We start from the raw sequence: 18,962 nt of genomic DNA on the forward strand, positions 1-18,962 counted from the left end.
ATACACGAGCAGCAAGTGCGTGCAATTATGATCCACAGGCAAAGGCTAACCACTTTGGATAGGGGAAGAATAACACTCCTTTCTCAGTTCATGCATTTGTTATTGGAAACAAATAAAACTTTATTCAGAAGAATCTTGCAAGGTTTTAATTCAAGATTCCAGAGTAATCCACATATTCGTCAAATACCCAAATACGTAATCATGGCCCATTGGGCCTAGTGGATCTACCGAGGCCCAGCCCATGTAACTCGTTACATCCATCCCCGACTTAGAAGTTAAAAACTGCCCACCGGATTCGACAATTAAACTCTGCGTCGACTTTCATTGTATCCACGGCTTCAATGTTCATGGTCGAGCTCCTTTCTTCTACTTCCCTTATTAATCGCTAGATCCTTTCCTGTCCTTATCCAAGCCACTATAATCTCTTTTGTAATAGAACTATCCCAGTTGATTAGGTTCATAAGATCTCCCGTCATCATCTATTTTGTTATCTTTTGACATTTCCTCAGCAATGATATCACTCATCTTTGTTAGTATACTGTTTCAAGATGGTGATTGTGACCAATGTTTCTATCATAAGATCCAGAGGCTTTTGCTCTCCTATCTGTGTCACCTTTTCTTTTCTGGCACTTTATGACTAAATAATCGCCATTGCTATCATTTGCCACAAGCAGTTGGCATATCAGCCTGCATGTTTCATCTTATGTATATCTATACAGCTTTTGCAATTAAATGAATGCATATAGTATACATCTACTCCAGCAATATATTTATCAACATGAGATGCCTGAACTGAGAAACTGCACAAAAAATGATCATACTGTACAAATTAAATTGTTCAGATTTCCACTAAAACTGCACACAAGTAATCATATGATACAAATTTCACAAGTGGGTTGACGATAATTAAACAGCCCCTTCAAGTAGTACCAAATACAATTTCTCTTATCATTCTTCTGCACTTTTCCAGTTCAATATTTTGTGCCTCCAATTTCTCCTCCAGCTGCCTGATTCTTTCAACATCTCTGATTCCATTCTCCCTCAACCGTAGAACTTCGTTGTTTGGTTGCACTGCTACGATCGAATTCGGCATCTCACCTATTGGAGGAGCAGAGGGCAAGGCATGTCGATGATCAAAGGATCTGTCCAAAGGCATCACCTAGAAAAATTTCAGAATACATTAGGACCTCAAATTGTAAAAAGAAAAAGAGAATTAAGGTAGCACTTAATTTTTCAGAGGTCTATACTAAGTTGCAACTGCTTATTATCTCTATAAAATACAAATATGATTTATAGATAGAGGAGTAGTTTGATTACTTTACTATTTATTTAAACGCTATTAGTTTTGAATGAAAAATCTAATGGTTGTTATTTTATCTTTACTATAGAGAATTAAACGTTTAAGTTTGGGAGAAATTAATTAATAACGAGATGATCACCTGCGAAGGATTTCCAACATGGGGTTGTGTTGCAGGAGGAGGGAGCTCGGTAGGGAAGACGACGGTCACCGTCTTCTTAGTTTTACTACTTAATCTTTGACGGAGTTCTCGCGCCCCCATCGTTCCGACGATCGTCACCGTGCCACTGTTGAGATCTTTCCGAATCCTCTCCACCCCTTCGTATTTTTTGAGGGAATTCATGATCCTCTCCATCTTCTTGTGGCAGCCTTTGCATTCGCACTGCATGTCAATTTGCAACACCACAGTCATCAATCCGTTGTTCATTTCTTCCATCTAAGAATTGATAACAAAAAACAGAGTAAGGACAGAGTAAAACACAGTGATTCTTATACTGCAAATAAGAGATTTCTAGAATCGTATACAAATACGATGTAAGACTAGTTCTGCACGCGCCCAGTCAAAGACCCAGGCGTGTATTTTTTCCTCTGTTTTCAGAAGTATGGACTTGCAAACTTAGCCACAAAGAAATACGGGAGAATCTTTTTCCCTTATCAAAACATTAGAGAGGTTTGATGGATTCATTGTTGCGTGAGTGACTTTTGTTTCTTGAGATGATATTTTATTGCATGATTTGTGTTTCAACGCTTAGCAAGTATTGTCCTGCCATTTCGGTGATTGAGAGAGAGAGAGAGAGAGAGAGAGCCTCGGGTGGACTACAAATTCGATAGCAAGGGGATCGGTGAGGCAGAGAAGGACAAGGAGGCCAAAACACAACAACTTCATTGGAAGTTTACCTTGTTCATGTATTTGGAATGGTCTCGTATACTTACTGTGAGAGACTTGGGCTATAAGCAATGTAGATTTTGTGGTCTTCTCATATCTGCACTGGTTAGCATGTTGCATTTGTTTCGTATCTCTGTTTTCCTTTCTTAATTTCTATTTGCTCTGTCACTGTCTCTTATTAATTTTTATTTGCTCTGTCACCGTCTCTTTTCAATTTCTGTTAGAAAGGATACAGACTTTGGACGCCTTGCGAATAATTAAAGATGAATGAAGAAACTCTGATACAAGGAGTCGATACAATAGGGTTCCTCATCATAAGAATATTTTACCTCCAGACTTTTTACTTTTAATTATATCAAATTTAAGGTTTTTCCTTGCCATGAAAGCATATAAAAAATATTATGAAATTTTTTAATTATTTGCTAGAAGATGTTTACTCAATTAGAAGGTTAAGCAATAATTAAATAGTAAATGCAAGAGCACATGCAAACGTAATATTTTTAACGTGAAAAAACTTCTTATAAAACAAGGTAAAAAACCATAAATCCCTTTTTCGGGATCAAATCAAATGATTTATTTGACTCTCCCTTAATACATCGCGCTTGGTGTCCAACCTTAGTGACCCTTAAGATTGAAAACTTACCTTTGAGGCAATAGCAAACCTAATATTAAATCTAATAGAGCTCCATCAAGATGTGGTACAAAAACTTCACCATTCAACTCTTCCAACTCTTCTCCTTTTACTCTACCAAAATATTTTGAAATAGCCTCCCCAAAAGCCTTGATATTTTTCTCAAGACTTCCTTTTATAGTCCTAAAATATAGGTTCTCTAAAAGCACTAATTTGATGACAACTCGAACTGAAAATATGATTTTTCTACGCTCCATTCCAATAGGTTGAATCTCGTTCGAATATCTTTCCCACGTTGGATATAGTGAGCTCTTAAATAAATCTTGTTCAAACAAATTTTAATCTTATTTAAACAGATTTCAAACTGAATTTCTGTAACACTAAAACAGCTCCAATTTTGATTTCCAAATAAGAAGAGGTTGTGCTATTGATTTTTAAAACAAACCCAAAGAATTTAGGTCATGAAAGACCTTATTTTCTCATAATTTTGCCAATCACATAACAACTAACACATTAATTCTTGTATAGAAGCACTAGACATGGAATAAGAGGAAGAATATTCAAATATAAACTTCAGCAATATATTAATAATTCACAGAACCACAACTGGAATCCAGGATTACAATTATTTAAATTGTTCATATCTCTTTTGAGCTCCTCAAATATAACCAAAACCACACCAAAAATTGTGTTAAAATATGTATACAAGTAATCGATCACAACATATGAAATATTTATCCTCACTTTTAAGAACTCCTTCAATTATTCTCCATGTATATTTCTCTTATCACCCTCCTGCAATACTCCAATTCCTCCTCCAGCTTCCTGATCCTTTCAGCATCTCTGGTTCTATTCTCTCTCAACCATAAAACTTCATCGTTTGGTTGCACTGCTACAATCGAATTCGACATCTCACTCATTGGAGGAGCAGAGGGCAAGCCATATCCATGAGCAGATGATGGTATGATGCTGCCCAAAGGCATCACCTATAAAGAAATATTCAAATATAAACTTCAAATTAAAAAAGAAGAAGAAGAAGAAGAAGAAAGGATTAAGATTGAGCTAATTACCTGTGAAGGATTTCCAACTTGAGGTTCTCTTCCAGTAGGACGGAAGACGATGCTCACCGTCTTCCTCGTCTTACTATGTAATTTATCACGCAGCTTCTGCGGATCCATCGATCCGAAAACCGTAATCATACCGCTGCTGTAGTCTTTCCATATCCTCTCCACCCCTGCAAATTACCCAAAACGACCCACCATTAGTACAAGTTTAATCCTTAATCTTTCTTTCAGAGGATAATTAAGAGAGATAGAGAGAGAAGTATACCTTCAAAGTCCTTGATGGAGTTCATGCCATCCTTGATCTTATCAAGGCAGCCATCGCATCTGCAGTGCATGTCAACTTGCAAAACTACGGGTATCGAACCATTCACCTCCTCTACCTGCCAAGAAAGGATTAACGCAGTATTAGCGAGATAATAGAGTAATTAATCTTTAATTCTATAAAGCAGAGGATGGTCTCTTCACCATGCCCTTGATCGCCATCCTCTCCCTACGCTCTCTCTCTCTCTCTCTCTCTCTCTCTCTCTCTTGAGAGGTACATATAGATAGATAGATGGATACATCGATTAGGGCAGCATGATGTCATAATTAGTGGATGCATGATGCCATAAACTAATAAATGGATTTGGTAGATACTTACTCGCTAATTAATCGTTGGTCAAGTTAACAGAGCAGAGCGAGCTGGATAAGGATAAACCTCCCTCCTTATGAGTAAGGATTACAATTAAGTAAATAGGACTGCGGGTTCCACCGGGACACGTGTCGGATGTGGAATAGCGCGTGGACTTGGGGTCAAGCCGACCACCTTAACTGATAAAATGTGCAGGCGGCGTGGACTTGGGTTGGTCGGCTTTACAAGTCTGTAAAACTATACATTTTTAATTAATTAAAGACTATTATTTCTCTAATACATAGGTTAGATAATTTTTTAAACTATTTTAATAAGCGAGTTATAATGAGTCTGACCGTACATGCACAAGTATGCGAGAAGAATTAAATTCATAACGATTGCTATAGACCAATAAAATTAAACCGCTTTAGAATCTCTGTCTCTCATAAATTGCTGCGAGAGTACTGAATGCATATAAACCAGTCTAATGACGAGCGAAAGGTTTGAACCAGTGGTAATACGTTAAGGGAAGTACACATTGACGTTGGGTACATATAGTATATATACATATATAAATGTATTTCATATTGTATGTTTTTTATATGTGATCATCTTTTCAGGTAAAATCAACGGTCGAGATCTGCCGGAACACTTCGACGTCCCCTCTGCGTCCCTTGATATTGTAATGGTCGTAATTTTTCGATGAGTACTTTCTTCATACGTGGTCAAAGATATTTTCTGAAATGGAAAAAATAATATACTGAGATTAGAACTCCAAATTATAAAGCTAATTAACGTGCGATTGTGAGAGAGATAGAGATTGACCTGAGTGCGATTTTTAAGTTGGGGCAATTTTGCGGTAGAAGGGGGTTTGGTTGGGAAGACAATGTCGACCTTCTTTTTGGTCTTATTTTGCAACCAATCACGAAGCTTTTGTGGGTCTATATTTGCTACCACGGTCACTTTACCGCTCTCAATATCTTTCGATATCCGCGCCACCTCTGCCAATTATGCAAAATCAAAATATTGGCATCAAATAGGTAGTGATCCTAATTTGCAAAATTGTAGATTTGTATGTATATCCTCTAAAATATTTTATTTATATATACACTTTATTTTTCTTTAAAAAAAAAAAGAAAGAACATTGATAGAGTTTTTATTTTTCCATTCAGCATAGGTAATTTGTATGCAAGTTTTAGTAAAACATAATAAAAAATAAGCACATATACCAAATCCTATAGAACTACAAAATATAATCTAAAAGGCTAGTCGAAAAGTACCAAAAAAGAGAGATAAATATAGAGAGAGACCTTCGAAGTTTTTGATGGAGCTAATGGCTTTGTTGATCTTTTCAAGACATCCAATGAGCACGAAGGACTTCCAAGAACCATTTCCTTCCTGCAAACAAGAGATAATTAATTAATATCAACTACAATTATTAGTAGTAATCAAGCAATACATTAAGAAGGAAACGATAGCTTAACCATGGCCATGGATTGATATCGATCTCTGTCTGTCTCTCTCCCTCTCTCTGCTAAGCTTTGGAATATGGAACAGTAGGAAAAGCTCTGAAGGTATATATATATAGTGACACATATACGAGTGAGTAGGTCAGCATGACGTTATAAATGCGAGTAGTTGATTGATTCTTCTAACGGCCCATTAATTATAATCTGGATCTTTGGAAATGAATCCCAGTTGCCATTAAATTACTTTGGTCTTCAGTTAATTAAATGAATCTTTTTTAACTTCCAATCGTTCTAACTTTTTATAAACTCATATTCTATAAGTTCTAAATCTTTATATGCGCATAATATATAACATTTTTTTAATTAATCCTACAACCTACGCAACAAAATAAAAATAAATTAAAATAAAATGAGAAGATTCCACCAGCACTACTTCAATTCTCGTTGGCCACCTCTTATTTCATTTTAGAGTCAACGAACGGGAGACTTTAATTTATTTCCTTTTTGATAATATTTTTCTTAATTATTTGAGAACAGTTAATTATATGAAAAGACGCTGGTTATTAATTAAGTCGTAGAGTTAGAGATGCCTACGTGTCTCAACCTCGTTGGCCAACATACGCGTGTAAAGTGATTAGGTATGTCATAATTAATTAGTGGCGTCATGGCGGTTGTTTAGGTGGATACTTACTCGCTAATCAATGGTTTTAATTAACTTAATTTGTCATTGTTCCACCTAAGTGATGGGAGAAACTCCGGCATACCACGGGCACTAGGGAATATCCGAGAAGTTGGATGCCTCTTTATTTAATTTAGGAAAGTTTTATTAAAAGTAGATTCTATAATTCTTGCATTTAATTTTAATATCTAAACAATACTTTGAGTTAATATAACTCATCTATATGATCAATTATCCATTAAAAGAGACAGAAAAACTAACGTCAGATATTTAATATATAGATAGTAGGGGTCTAATGATGTACATGATGAGATATTTATAATAAAAGTTTCTTTACTTCTAGTGGAACAATATGCCATTACTTCTTCCAAATGCTTTTAAAACTGAGAAGATCCAAAAATAGGCCTGGATGTCAGTCTAAAGACAAGCAATAAGGATAGGATGCATACGCTTGGAACTAATAGTAAATACATTAAGAAAAAATACACATAAATTGTTAAATAGAAATACTCATACACTAACAGTATCCCGTCGTACAATAATACATGAATACATACAGGGTTCATACTGCATGCTTTTTATGCTTTCTGTGTGTGGTAGTCTTTTGAGAGTAATTTCTATGCTCTCTTTCCCCTGCATCATAACCTGCTTCGGTACTCATATATAAACTGAAAATTTGAAGAAAGTTGTCTGTTAAATTTCTGGCGGAAAGGCCGATAATACAAGATGGAGTTCAACATTAGAAAGCTCACAAAGCTCTGAACTATGTTTACCTGAAAATGGAATTATAAGAGCTCATCGCATGTTACCTTCTCGCAAAACATCGATCATATTATATATTCTCTTATCAGCCTTCGCATGAATCTGTATGATCACAAGAGTTCAACCTAGTTGCTTCCTGCTGTAATTGAAAAACACATGACCTATACCTAAATGAATACTTTGAATCTACTATACGGATACCTTCTTATACAGAAATATGGCAGCGTCAATAGTTCCTTCAGCATACATAGACCGTCCACAAACATTGTGCTGGAACTCAAATGAAACTCTGATAAGAGAAGAAAATTATGCAGAGTCCAGTAAGCTGGGAGCTACTGGAGACTTCAATTCCATATAATTGAATTTCTTATAGGATGAGTAGTTACGTCTCATCGGATGAAGTGAGATGATACAAGTGAAATGCATGCCCTCCCAGATGCTCCTCGGGAACACCCACCATCTCAAGTTGTTTCTTTGGGTCTCTAATCTGTTTTATCTGGTCATAGAAACCATCAAAGGTAAAAAGATAAATGAAAGAGGATTAATAATACATATTATATAGAGAATTAGAGAATGATGTCAAATGTACCAAAGTTCATCATGACACTAAGTGAGATATGTTCTGTGCCAAAAAGGTGTCACCAACACAAGTAGCATAATTAGGATCCATGTCTCCAATCTTGGATTTAGATTAGAACCATTAAGACCCAGACACAATATTATTTAGCCAAAAGTAACTAAAAGCTACCCATAGATATAAAACATCGAAAAAACCTCATGTAGCAATGTCATGCCATTGAGAGGTGAAAATACATCGCACTTGGTGTTCCAAGCCGTGCCAGTGGGCCTGGCACTGTACTGGTCAATGGTTAGCAAGCGTTGCGTTAGTGGCACAAGAATATGTTAAGCATGGCATCATGACCTTACGTGTCAGACAGAAGCAAAAGGTTGTCACACTTGCAAGCAGCAGAACAACTGGAGTCAAGCATGAACATGTTGAGGTTAAAGTATTAGACTGTTTGAAAAGTTCTTGTTGACAAATCTGAAAGAAATTGTCTTATAGACAAAAGGTTCTTTTCAGCACGAAGCAATCCTTTGTCATAAAGCCAATTTCCTTGAGCAAGAAACAGTTTCTGGATATAAGAACTAAATCTAAATTGGTTGATGCTCACGTCACTGACAAAATATTTAACTAAAAAAACTACCAGCCAACTACAAAAGAAACATGAATATTCTTAAAATACCTGCTTCAGATCAAATGAGACACCCAACTTCTGAAAGCAAGAAACAACAGCTTTAGCTGTGCCAGATATGTCCAATTTGTTTGCCTGATGTGACTCCATGACCTGTAAAAATGTTTACATTCAGCAACTTATGTAGGTAACAGAATAACAAAAATAACTGCAAAAAAGTCATAGAGTGCAGGGTTTGAACAATTGTAAATCTGTACCTCCAATTTATATCCTGAGAATGCCCCAGGAAACTGCTCAGCCATGATTTCCATGGCTGCAAGAAATGCAACAACCTGGGATAAAAGAAAGGATAACACACATAAGAGATTTTCTCAGCTCTAAAAAATGACACATGGTTCCTTACTGACTAAATTTTCGAAATACACCTGTTTTCCCATCTGTGGAGATATGACTGCATACACATTAGCATCTTGTACAGTTTTATACAGCATTTGCCTGTCTCCACCAGTTGTACCCATTACAAAAGGAACACCAAGTTTGCAATAAAGTTCAGCATTAGCTGGATAAGAAAAAAAAAAGGCCTCATGCTTTAAAATGAATTCAATCTTGTTGAAGGACTGAACAATCTCAGAAACAATGCCAAGAAAACCTGAAATATACTTTTAAGATGCCTGACATAACTTCTAGACAAAGAAATTCTAACTCTTCATGTATATTGCACTTACAAGCTAGTAACAACAACCTTTGGCCCATATGCATGCACCATGCACACCTTAGGAATAAAACATGCAACTAAGGACTAAAAGGAAACAATAGGATAAATTACCATTGACAGCCTCAGGTACAGTATAGTCGACAACTATAACATTAGGGAATTCATCAATAACTGAGGAAAGAACATCCTCTCTTTCAGATGGGCCATGGATGCGGATGTCTGTGCTACTAACTCGGACTGTTCTTCCAGGACTCCCCGTGCTGCTGAATGAGATAGGGACTAATTGAAGGCCAGCAGAAACTGCCGCTTCTGCGACGGCACTCCCAGTTTTCCCAGTACAACCATTCACCTAAGGAAAATAATTTTGAGGAAGATGAGACGAGAAAGAAAAGTAGCGCCTTCCAAATGACAAGCACACTTTTCTTATGGGTTTCAGTGTAATATGATTTGATCACATCTCTCTCTCTCTCTCGCAAAATCAGAATTTAGGGCACGAACGACTTATAAGTACCAAATTAACAAATGGATAGCGCTGAAATTATTGCTGTAACGCCCAATTGGGACCGAAATCGCAACCTTTACACCGTTTTAATTTCACTAGATCGTCGGGATATCGTGATGAACATGAAGGTAGTTCCTTTCAAACGACAAGTGCACTTATCCTTCAGTGAGTTGCAAATCTAATTGAAATTCCACAAAAGAACAAAATTCCGGTCATCTACGTATAAAATTTTAATGCTAACATGGACATCCCTACCTCGGGACACCCAATAATGAGTCGCGAATTAGGCAATTAGAAATGGGTAGTATTGAAACGGTTAATGGTATCAAAATGCGACCAAAGTTGCAAGTTTTTACGTTCAGAGAGAAGAAGATCAAAGAATTAGATACCAGGATGGGGAATGAGACACTTGAAGAAGCAACCGACGCAGATGTTTCAAGCTTCTCCGCCATGATAGCTCTTAGAGCACCCCTTGTTCTTGGGTGTAGTCGAGGAACAACAATGGCAGCTTGGGGAAGCAACGAAAGCATCACTTAACTAGAACGAGAGAAGAAGCTACGATTCAAAGGAGAGAGAGCGAGAGGGGAGACGACGGATGATTCATATAAAAGCGGCTTCTTGAACATGGACGAACAAGATGGTTTCTGATGGTCAATACGGACGGTTAAGATTGTTTTACCCCCATAGGAATATCCATGCGGCGAATTCGGAGAATGGCTCCTTCATAAGGGTTTTATTAAACCCCTTCGCCGCCGTCGCTACTCGGTGTTTGGAGGGGAAGTGCCCGCATAGAGAAGTGAAGAAGGGTAGATTCCTAAAACCTAATTAATTCCTTTTCCTTTTTGCTTTATTTTCGAACAATCTATCTCTTGCTATTTAGGAGTATGACTTGGGATCGTTAACTAGTTCTCTCTTCTTTATGTAGAGTAGATGTAGGAATGCTTATATAAGAAAAGCCATTTAACTAGTAAGAATGCTTTTGTTGTAATGCTCAAATTTTGGCTTGAGATTTGCTGTCCTATAGAATGAAATCAAATTATAAGAAGAAGAAGAAGAAGAAGAAGAAGTTTTGTCCAATATGAGTGTACATTATAAGATATCAAAAGAACATTTCTTGTCTGAATTTGGGGCATAATGTTCTGTTGTGATAGACACCATATGCATGCACAATTTCGAAGTTGAGATCATTTATGTCCCTGCTTGTGTGCTCTGGTTCTCTGGCATAGAGATGCTGTAATGGTATACATTGCGCGAATCATTTCAAAAATACACCAGATGTACTCGGCGTCGTATGTAGAAAATAAAATGTTTACTGATGAAAAACAGCTTGTTTGATTTTTTATACTCTGTGTAGTTATGCTTGAGTATCCCTTTTCTTCCAACTATAGACTGAAAGGCCTGAAATAGACATGCTTAATTGCTTATTGTCAAGAACTGAAAGCATGTAAACATCATGCCTTCATTGCATATGGAGTATTGGGTGCTCATGCATTTATGCATAGCGGCAATTCTCACTATATCCACATGCCTTTCAGATAGGACCTCTGTTTACTTTCTACATAGGAAGATAACACTTCAAATTGTATAAATGGTATAGTAAAGAAAAAGTATTAAGACTCTTCGTTGATGGCATATCACAAAATACCATAAAAGAAAACGAATTCGACAACTGACTTGCGCAATGCACATTGATAATCATACTGCACAAATTCAAATACTATAGATGCTTGTATTATTTATTTTGAGAAACAATATGCATTTAAGCATTAAGATAAAGATCCATATACTATTACTAGCTTTCTTATTTGGCTTACCTATGCATCTAAGCATCATTCTAAGTATGCTGCATGGGTTTTGCACATGCAATTTGCAATATGAGTACCATCTGACAACCATACATTATGAAGTTGGCAGGATGAGGAGTGAGTATCAAAGCCCTTTAGCTTCTTCCACCTGCATTAAACTCTAGCAAGCAGTGTACTCCACTTCCTTCTACATCAACTTGGGACAAATGTACCCACACAGCCAAAACCCATGATGAAGAAGGCTCCTGCTTGGAAAAGCAAGTAGATGTAGAAGTGGTCATGGTGGAACATGAGATCGTAGATGGCGCAGTATAAGAGGTATAATCCCATGAATAACTCCATTATGTGGATCCTAGAATTAGAAAAATAGTAAGTAATCTCTTCACCATCATATTAAGTGATGCCCTTATTTTGATCGGACATCTAAGGTATATTGAAGATTTTATACTACCTTTCTCCAGTGCGAGAGCGTGTTCTTCTAAGTGACTTGGTATTGCTCTTCGGCTTACTTCCCAGCTTCTCAGTGACGACCCACTCATTGACGCGATTCGCCTCTAGAAGTCCGATAATTGTTGCCTTTGAGCGATGCATGGACATCACATTCTCGAAGAGGATCCAGAATATCAGCAAATGGAACGACCTGTAGTTAATAGTGAGTAAACTTCTCTTCTTTCTTATTGCTTGTCAATTATTTAACATGTAAGAAGTGTAAGGAAAAAACTGCACAAGTACCTTAGAGTGCATATGACATTGAGGACACTGATGGTGGATGGAATATAGACAGCAATGTACTTGGGAAGGTGAACATCTGGAATCAACACACAGGCTGGAATTACGATGCAGTAGAAGAAGAAAGTGACAAAGTGTGCAATGATCTTCCTCACGAAGAAGAAAGCGTATATCACATGAAATTTCTTCCAGACTGACACCCTCTGTGAAATGCAAAGAAGGAAACATAAGTAGAATGAGTAGAAGTTGTAAAACTTTGTAGCAAAGAATCAGCTTACTATTATGAAAATTGTACATTTCGTTTTAAGCCTGAGTTACCTCGCAATGAACTATCTCCTTAAACATCTTTCTGAATAAATTTGCAGGCCCACAAGACCATCTATGTTGCTGATAGCGATACGCTTTAAATGTGCTTGGTAGCTCATTCTTTACCTATCAGACATTATTGGTGTTTGTGTAAAAGTTTGATGAGAAAATAAAATTATAGAGTTTGTTTGTTCCTTTTTTCTTCTGAATATAGTTCTTACCGATAGATCTCCCACAAAAACAAACTTCCATCCCTTAAGGCTAGCTCTGACGGCGAGATCCATATCCTCCACAGTCGTTCGATCTTTCCATCCACCAGCATCCATGAGTGCTTGAATCCTCCAAACTCCAGCAGTCCCTGACGACGACGCAAGTTTCAGAAATTATTACTAAGCTTTCGAAATACATATATACATAACTTTTGTAGAAAGAAAATTATTACCATTGAATCCGAAAAATGAATATGTTGAAGATCCTACTTCTTGCTCCACGCTAAAATGGTAATCTAGCGACATCTCTTGGAGACGCGTTAGTAGACACTCATCTGAATTTACTGCAGAGAAAGAGTGCAAAGTATAATGTTCAGATAACCACTTTGTTGTCAATAAACTTGCATATATACAACATCATTACACAACTATTTGAATCATGATGCTTCTCGCATTTAAAAGTTCTACCGATATTAACCCAACAAAAAAAAAGAAAAAACTCTCACCAAATTTCCATCTAGCTTGAACTAAACCTAGTTGAGGGTTACTGAGAAGGAAAGGTACTGTCCTCCATAGATAGTCTGCATCAGGCTGGAAGTCGGCATCGAATATAGTAACAAAGTCGCAATCTTTAACATAATGCTTCTTTAAGCCATCACGCAGAGCTCCAGCCTTGTAGCCATTTCTGTTGTTCCTGGTCTCATACTTGATGTTAATTCCTTTGCTGGCCCATATCTGGCATTCTAATTCCACTAGCTCCTGCATTCATAGGGAGTTAGAAACTCTTTAAGATAATATATGGTTGTTTGTAGGTTAGATTGAAAATTAATTAGTGTGATTTTGTCACCTTAATGGCAGGGTCAGTAGAATCATCAAGGACTTGAATTATGAATTTATCAGATGGCCATGATAATTCGCATGCTGCTCCGATTGATAATCGATAAACCTGCCACAACAAAGAGTATAAAATACATGTTTATTTGATATATATATTATGCACTTATATATTACAAACTTGGAAAAGATATTGGTCATTATTTAGAAAATTTACTCTATGTAAATCATGATCTAACACCATATCGAAAGCAATTTCCTAAGACATAATAGAAAAGATGTCGTCTATGAAATAAAAGGTCAACTAGAATGAATTAGAAAGAATGCAACACTAGGAAATCTTCATCTTTTTTTTATCTTTTTTGAAAGAATTATTCATCTTTCAAAAGATTTATTTGCTTGATTGGTTATGTCATATTGTCGTCGACCGAAACAATCTGGCCTTGAATTGCCGCCAGCTCAGAGAGAGCGTGTCGAACAATTGAATCGATCCAACGCACACTTGCATGTCGAGCCTTTTTCTTTCTCTTCCTCTTTCTTTTTCTTTCGTATAATAATTATTAGAAAAGGAAAAAAGAAAGTTAATGTAAAATATCACTCAGAGAAAAGAAAATAAAAATCTAATGTTTCTTTCATATTAAATGTTATGTTTAAAAATATATATACATCCGTTTTATACTAAAAACAAAAAAACAGAAAAGTTAAAGCTAATGTCAGCTTTTTCTTTCCTCTGATATCTTATCATGAGATATTTGAAGCAAGAAGTAAGAAACTTTTGCACCTTTATTAATAGTGATGTGTAACTAAACAAGATGATATGATGGAAAGCCTAACAAAAAAGTTTATTTTGTAAATCCATGGCTAAAAAAATATGATACAAACGTAGCATCAGCATCACCTCTTTCTCGTTGTACATAGGGATTTGCACCAAGACCATGGGGTGGCTGTAGCTGGCTTCAAGTTCTTCCTTCATGGCATCGAGCTTGTACTTAGTATACCTCTTCCTCCCTAAGATCTTCACACACATGATCACGACGGCCATGTAGAGGCGCTCGACGAACAGCATGACCGACATAGCGGCGCAAACATAGACCGCCGCTTGCAGGAGCGGCACAACGATTGGATTTCTCACTTGCTTCCATGCCAACCTAAGGTTATCTATCCCACCCGAGACTATAGGCTCTTTGAACACAAGGTCTCTCATATTCTTAGTGTAGTTTTTAGCATAGGTGATCACGATCCCCACTCTGGAGAATAAGTGGTGGCTAAGTCTATATCCACACGCGTTATAAGGAAAGGAGATCAATAGGGTGCATGGATATATATAAGCCAATATTGGATGGACAGTGAAAGATATACGAGATAAACTCTCAGAGAGAGAGAGAGTCATACACACACACGCTTTGCATGCAGGTTAAGGAGGGAATTAGGGAACGTAAAATGTCTTAAACGGCGGTATACAGGGCTATTTTTGGTTAACTGACTCACTTATCCAAGACTCTGTTATCTGCTTTCACACTACCATGAGTTCCTCTCTTATGCATGCCAAAATGTCCTTATCCTTAATGAAAGCTCTCTACTTGCCATGTATCAAAATTAGTTTAAAGGTTTAAAGTTGCTAGCTTTGTTTGTTATTAGCTTCGAGTTTAAGCTAAGATTAAGCATGCATGGCATACGAGTAGTAGCTAGAGCCGCAATGCTACGTAAGAGAGAAGCCATTGCTCTCGAGCAAGAAAGACAAGAAGGATTAGGTTGTGCCATTTATGGAAGTGGGATTAGATGTCGAGCTCTGGGAGTAGTAGTTGGTGGCATTGGGCTGGCGAGCTTGTCCTCTGCCGAGCTACTGCTTTAAAGCCAGTTATAATTAATTAACATCAAACAAGGGGAGATATATAAGTTGGGTACAGCTCACAGGATAAAGACGAGTACAAGAAAGATGTAGATACTTCGCATTCAAGTATTGCATGCCTATAAGTCATACGTTCTCACTTGGTTTAATTAGGGTAATCCAGGTGGTACATGTTAAATTAAATTATACAAAAACACTCCATATTTTACTTCTATATGAACATTTTACTCTGCATGTCTAACTGTCAATATATTATACGGAAATTAGTGAGTTGACTAAAAGCAAGAGGATGGAGAGTTCTTGCATGCGGACGGATAGTGATATATATGAGCTATCGGACCGTAACGTATGATTCAAAGGAGGCAACATTGACGTGCGAATAGTTATGTAATCACCTCAAACCAGGGAGACGAAGTTGGTGAGTCAAACACTCAAAGTCTTATGCGTTTTACTATTTCACGTACTATGTGAAAGAACTTATAACCAGGTGCAACTAATTAATGCACTACACCTGGATATGTTTAACAACAGATTAAAGTAACGTAACTTTATATCAATTGCTGCTACCTGCATCTGGAAATTGAAAATTTCCATCTTTCGTTTATATGGGCCGGGCTGGACATTTTGGCCTGATAAGAGTAATCATACTTCTGGAATTAATAAATAATATCAATTAAAAATGCTATGATTGCGAAAGTAAAATCAATATATAATGAGCTTACTGTTGGTACTGATGAGGAGAACTTAGAAATTTTAAAAATATTATACTTGAGTTAGATCGAATATTTGCTTTCTAGATTCAAAATAAACCCATAAGGTAGGGGGTTAATTGCAAATTTCACTAATTGTTTATTGGGCCGTGCTATTAGCGGGCTAAAATTTAGCACTATTGAGTGGGCTTTAAATTCTTGAACACGGACGGACAGGATTTTCTTTCCTGGTTATAGCGACGGTGGAGATTAACTGTTCTTGTATAGAGATTGCAACGAGGTTTAAATCGGGACAAGACCTTCGTCATAAAGCCTCTAGGGTTTCCAAACTCCTAAAACGAAGAAGCCAACCGCTTTCCCGCCGCCGCCGCCGCCGCTTGGGGTTTGATCTCCGACGAGCGATTGAGAGATGGGTGGAAAGTGTCCGCATAGGAAAGTGAAGAAGCGGAGGCTCTCGCACAAGACCGCTCGCCGCACCAAATTCCAACTCAAAGGTGACGACGCTGTGTATGATGAGCTGTTGAAGCTGGCGGAGGAGAAAGAGGCGAAGCCATTGCCGCCGGATGAGGACCTTCCTGGGCTGGGGCAATTCTATTGCCTCCACTGCGAGTAAGATCAAGTTGAAAACTTCATTACCCAAATCTCAATTGGATGGAAAAAGGGTGTAGCTTTGATGTGTTCTGTTTGTTTCAGTCGGTACTTTGCGAGCGAGGGCGTGATGGATGAGCACTTCCGGTCGAAGCGACACAAGAAACGGTGAGAGTTTGATAGATTTTGCTGTTGGATTCTTCATTTGATTGTAATTGCCGCAGTGATTTATTTTCTCTTATTAGGTCAATTCATTTTGCTAGTTATATATATGATTAGATATTCTATAGCTTTGAGCACTTATCAACGGCAAGTTCATAGATTGACAAATTAGCCGTAATCAGTATGAGGAAAAAATATCGTGTTATTCCTGAACCAGAACAGATCTTATTAATCGTCGTATGGCATTAGATAGCATAGACATATTGATTCAAGATGAACTGAAGTCCTAAATCGTAAACACTTGCAAAATCTGTCATTGTTTTTACTCAGATTATTTCTAATTTTCTACAATCCAAGGCAACAATGTTTGCATGAAAGCATGTGTATAACCAGATTGCACGTCTTCATTGGTGATAACAAACAATTTGGAATTGTTAAGACTTGTTTTCTATTACGTGGTGATTTTGTTTTGATATTAAACTTTTTTCTTCAAGAAGAATTATCATAGAAGAAAGATGATAAGTAAGCATGTCCTAGAGGATGCTGTCCTGACACTGTTCAGGGTGCAGGTTCATAGTGGGCAGTTCTCCATATTGTTGTTATACCTCCAATCCACTGGCCTTGTATTGGATTTCCTTTTTTTTCCTGTCGATTAGGTCGGACCTACTCTATATCGGAGGAAGCTTAGTTGTCTCTGGTGCATTGTCTGGTTGTGGTTGGGAGCTGGAGAAAAGGAAGTCGAAGGGGAGGATTACTGTTTTATTGTGCATTTGTCCGCTCGGCGGCACAACCATGGTCTACGCTCACTTGTTATCGTGCAAACACTAACTTTTGCTTCGATCATAATAGTTAGCAAAATTAATGTTTCTTGTGATGAGCAACCAATCTACCGTAGCAATTGGAAAGAAACTTGTGCGAGGACATGAGGATATCTTTTATCTGAAATTGTTATATGTTGCAGGATGAAGCTGATGAAGGGGCCTGCCCCTCATACTCAACTAGATGCTGATCTGGCTGCTGGGATGGGAATGCCCGACAATGGCCCAAAGCTTATGTCAATGTAAAACCTTTCCAGTTCTGCATGGCTTTTGGCCTAAAATTTATTTTCCTCCACTGGTATGGTTATAAACTTGTAATCGAACGCATCAGCTGAGTATCTTTAGGTAATTCAGATGGGATGTTCTCTCAGTTATAAGTGGATTAATGTTATGTATGCTCCATTTATTCTATTGATTACTAGATTAATGTTATGTATGCTGATATCTTGTTCTCTACTATGTTATGGTGATGCACAAGGGAATGCCCTTCCTACGTAGTGGGTTTTTACGTGCTAAGAAGTAGAAGAAAGGTGGTCCTTACTAAGATATATATGTGGGTTAGTTCATATTCTCATTGTTGTTCAATTTAGCCATGTATCATTTGGAATTCTCAATTTTGTGGTTGTTTTCTCCCATGCCATCAAAGTTTGCAGCATGGTTACTTGAAAATTGAGCAGTCTTGGCTATACAAGATAATCCTATTTGGTGATAGTTCCATAAGATGGCTCCATGGGAACCAAGTTGGGAGTTGAATCTTCGCCATTCAGCTTTTAGATGACCATGACACTGAAATCATTTGTGTTAGCTTCTTGTTGCAATTGCATTTATACTTTAATGAATTGGCAATAAGGAATGAATACAAGTCCTGGAATTGCCAAAATCTTCTCGTTGGTGTGAATTTTTCCTAATCAATTCGACTACAACCAACCATATGAATTATAGGGTCACTGTTTCTTTTTCAAACAACCAACATATAAAATATTAAAGTTGTGGAACTGAACAGTGACAGAGTCTTGCAGATAAGGTAAGACGTAATCTTCCACAAGTAAGTGTCAAATCAAGCTTCAATTCAAATCATCCATCATTTTTTATCTAAAGCAATCATCCATCATTCCAAGTCTTAAATAGGCTGAGGACTCACTAG

General features: G+C 37.3%; 5 protein-coding genes and 2 long non-coding RNA genes across 9 annotated transcripts; 2 read left to right on the forward strand and 5 right to left on the reverse strand.

The window, feature by feature from the left end:
* Nucleotides 1-746: 746 nt before the first annotated feature.
* LOC140775544 (uncharacterized) lies at nucleotides 747-2,054 on the reverse strand. Its single transcript, XM_073118906.1, has 2 exons — nucleotides 1,440-2,054; nucleotides 747-1,159 (listed from the first exon to the last, which is right to left on the reverse strand). The coding sequence occupies exons 1-2, from the start codon at nucleotides 1,731-1,733 to the stop codon at nucleotides 920-922; spliced, it is 534 nt and encodes a 177-aa protein (XP_072975007.1). The 5' UTR covers nucleotides 1,734-2,054; the 3' UTR covers nucleotides 747-919.
* A 1,319-nt stretch (nucleotides 2,055-3,373) lies between these two features.
* Nucleotides 3,374-4,461, reverse strand: LOC140774350 (heavy metal-associated isoprenylated plant protein 5-like). Its single transcript, XM_073117314.1, has 4 exons — nucleotides 4,344-4,461; nucleotides 4,144-4,258; nucleotides 3,885-4,048; nucleotides 3,374-3,800 (listed from the first exon to the last, which is right to left on the reverse strand). The coding sequence occupies exons 1-4, from the start codon at nucleotides 4,359-4,361 to the stop codon at nucleotides 3,573-3,575; spliced, it is 525 nt and encodes a 174-aa protein (XP_072973415.1). The 5' UTR covers nucleotides 4,362-4,461; the 3' UTR covers nucleotides 3,374-3,572.
* A 454-nt stretch (nucleotides 4,462-4,915) lies between these two features.
* On the reverse strand, nucleotides 4,916-5,854 carry LOC140776335 (uncharacterized). Its single transcript, XR_012106862.1, has 3 exons — nucleotides 5,799-5,854; nucleotides 5,314-5,489; nucleotides 4,916-5,226 (listed from the first exon to the last, which is right to left on the reverse strand). It is a non-coding gene; the product is annotated as an uncharacterized lncRNA (long non-coding RNA).
* Nucleotides 5,855-7,085: 1,231 nt separating this feature from the next.
* On the reverse strand, nucleotides 7,086-10,338 carry LOC140776290 (probable 4-hydroxy-tetrahydrodipicolinate reductase 1, chloroplastic). Of its 2 annotated transcripts, none has more exons than XR_012106858.1 (9): nucleotides 10,198-10,338; nucleotides 9,418-9,655; nucleotides 9,017-9,150; nucleotides 8,849-8,923; nucleotides 8,643-8,744; nucleotides 7,785-7,894; nucleotides 7,600-7,668; nucleotides 7,410-7,500; nucleotides 7,086-7,304 (listed from the first exon to the last, which is right to left on the reverse strand). XR_012106858.1 is itself a non-coding variant. In XM_073119952.1 (9 exons), the coding sequence occupies exons 1-8, from the start codon at nucleotides 10,336-10,338 to the stop codon at nucleotides 7,432-7,434; spliced, it is 957 nt and encodes a 318-aa protein (XP_072976053.1). In that variant the 3' UTR covers nucleotides 7,086-7,304; nucleotides 7,410-7,431. The 2 variants fall into 2 exon arrangements, 1 of the variants encoding a protein (XP_072976053.1); XM_073119952.1 differs by having other exon boundaries at nucleotides 7,600-7,687.
* Nucleotides 10,339-10,478: 140 nt separating this feature from the next.
* Nucleotides 10,479-12,532, forward strand: LOC140776312 (uncharacterized). Its single transcript, XR_012106859.1, has 4 exons — nucleotides 10,479-10,614; nucleotides 11,716-11,931; nucleotides 12,075-12,265; nucleotides 12,394-12,532. It is a non-coding gene; the product is annotated as an uncharacterized lncRNA (long non-coding RNA).
* Nucleotides 11,806-17,408, reverse strand: LOC140776278 (glucomannan 4-beta-mannosyltransferase 1-like). 2 transcript variants are annotated; one of them, XM_073119940.1, is made up of 10 exons: nucleotides 17,401-17,408; nucleotides 14,590-14,839; nucleotides 13,705-13,803; nucleotides 13,364-13,616; nucleotides 13,091-13,201; nucleotides 12,870-13,006; nucleotides 12,661-12,774; nucleotides 12,346-12,545; nucleotides 12,065-12,253; nucleotides 11,806-11,965 (listed from the first exon to the last, which is right to left on the reverse strand). In XM_073119940.1, the coding sequence occupies exons 1-10, from the start codon at nucleotides 17,406-17,408 to the stop codon at nucleotides 11,806-11,808; spliced, it is 1,521 nt and encodes a 506-aa protein (XP_072976041.1). The 2 variants fall into 2 exon arrangements, with proteins under 2 accessions (XP_072976041.1, XP_072976034.1); XM_073119933.1 differs by lacking the exon at nucleotides 17,401-17,408 and having other exon boundaries at nucleotides 14,590-14,895.
* Nucleotides 16,552-18,254, forward strand: LOC140776301 (zinc finger C2H2 protein ECU02_0310). Its single transcript, XM_073119968.1, has 3 exons — nucleotides 16,552-16,859; nucleotides 16,944-17,006; nucleotides 17,962-18,254. Exons 1-3 carry the CDS (start codon nucleotides 16,660-16,662, stop codon nucleotides 18,062-18,064), a joined length of 366 nt encoding a protein of 121 aa, XP_072976069.1. The 5' UTR covers nucleotides 16,552-16,659; the 3' UTR covers nucleotides 18,065-18,254.
* The last annotated feature ends 708 nt before the right edge of the window (nucleotides 18,255-18,962 follow it).

The sequence above is a fragment of the Typha angustifolia genome, chromosome 2 (assembly GCF_048772165.1).
Source record: "Typha angustifolia cultivar Huaian chromosome 2, ASM4877216v1, whole genome shotgun sequence".
NCBI classification, from domain to species: domain Eukaryota; kingdom Viridiplantae; phylum Streptophyta; class Magnoliopsida; order Poales; family Typhaceae; genus Typha; species Typha angustifolia.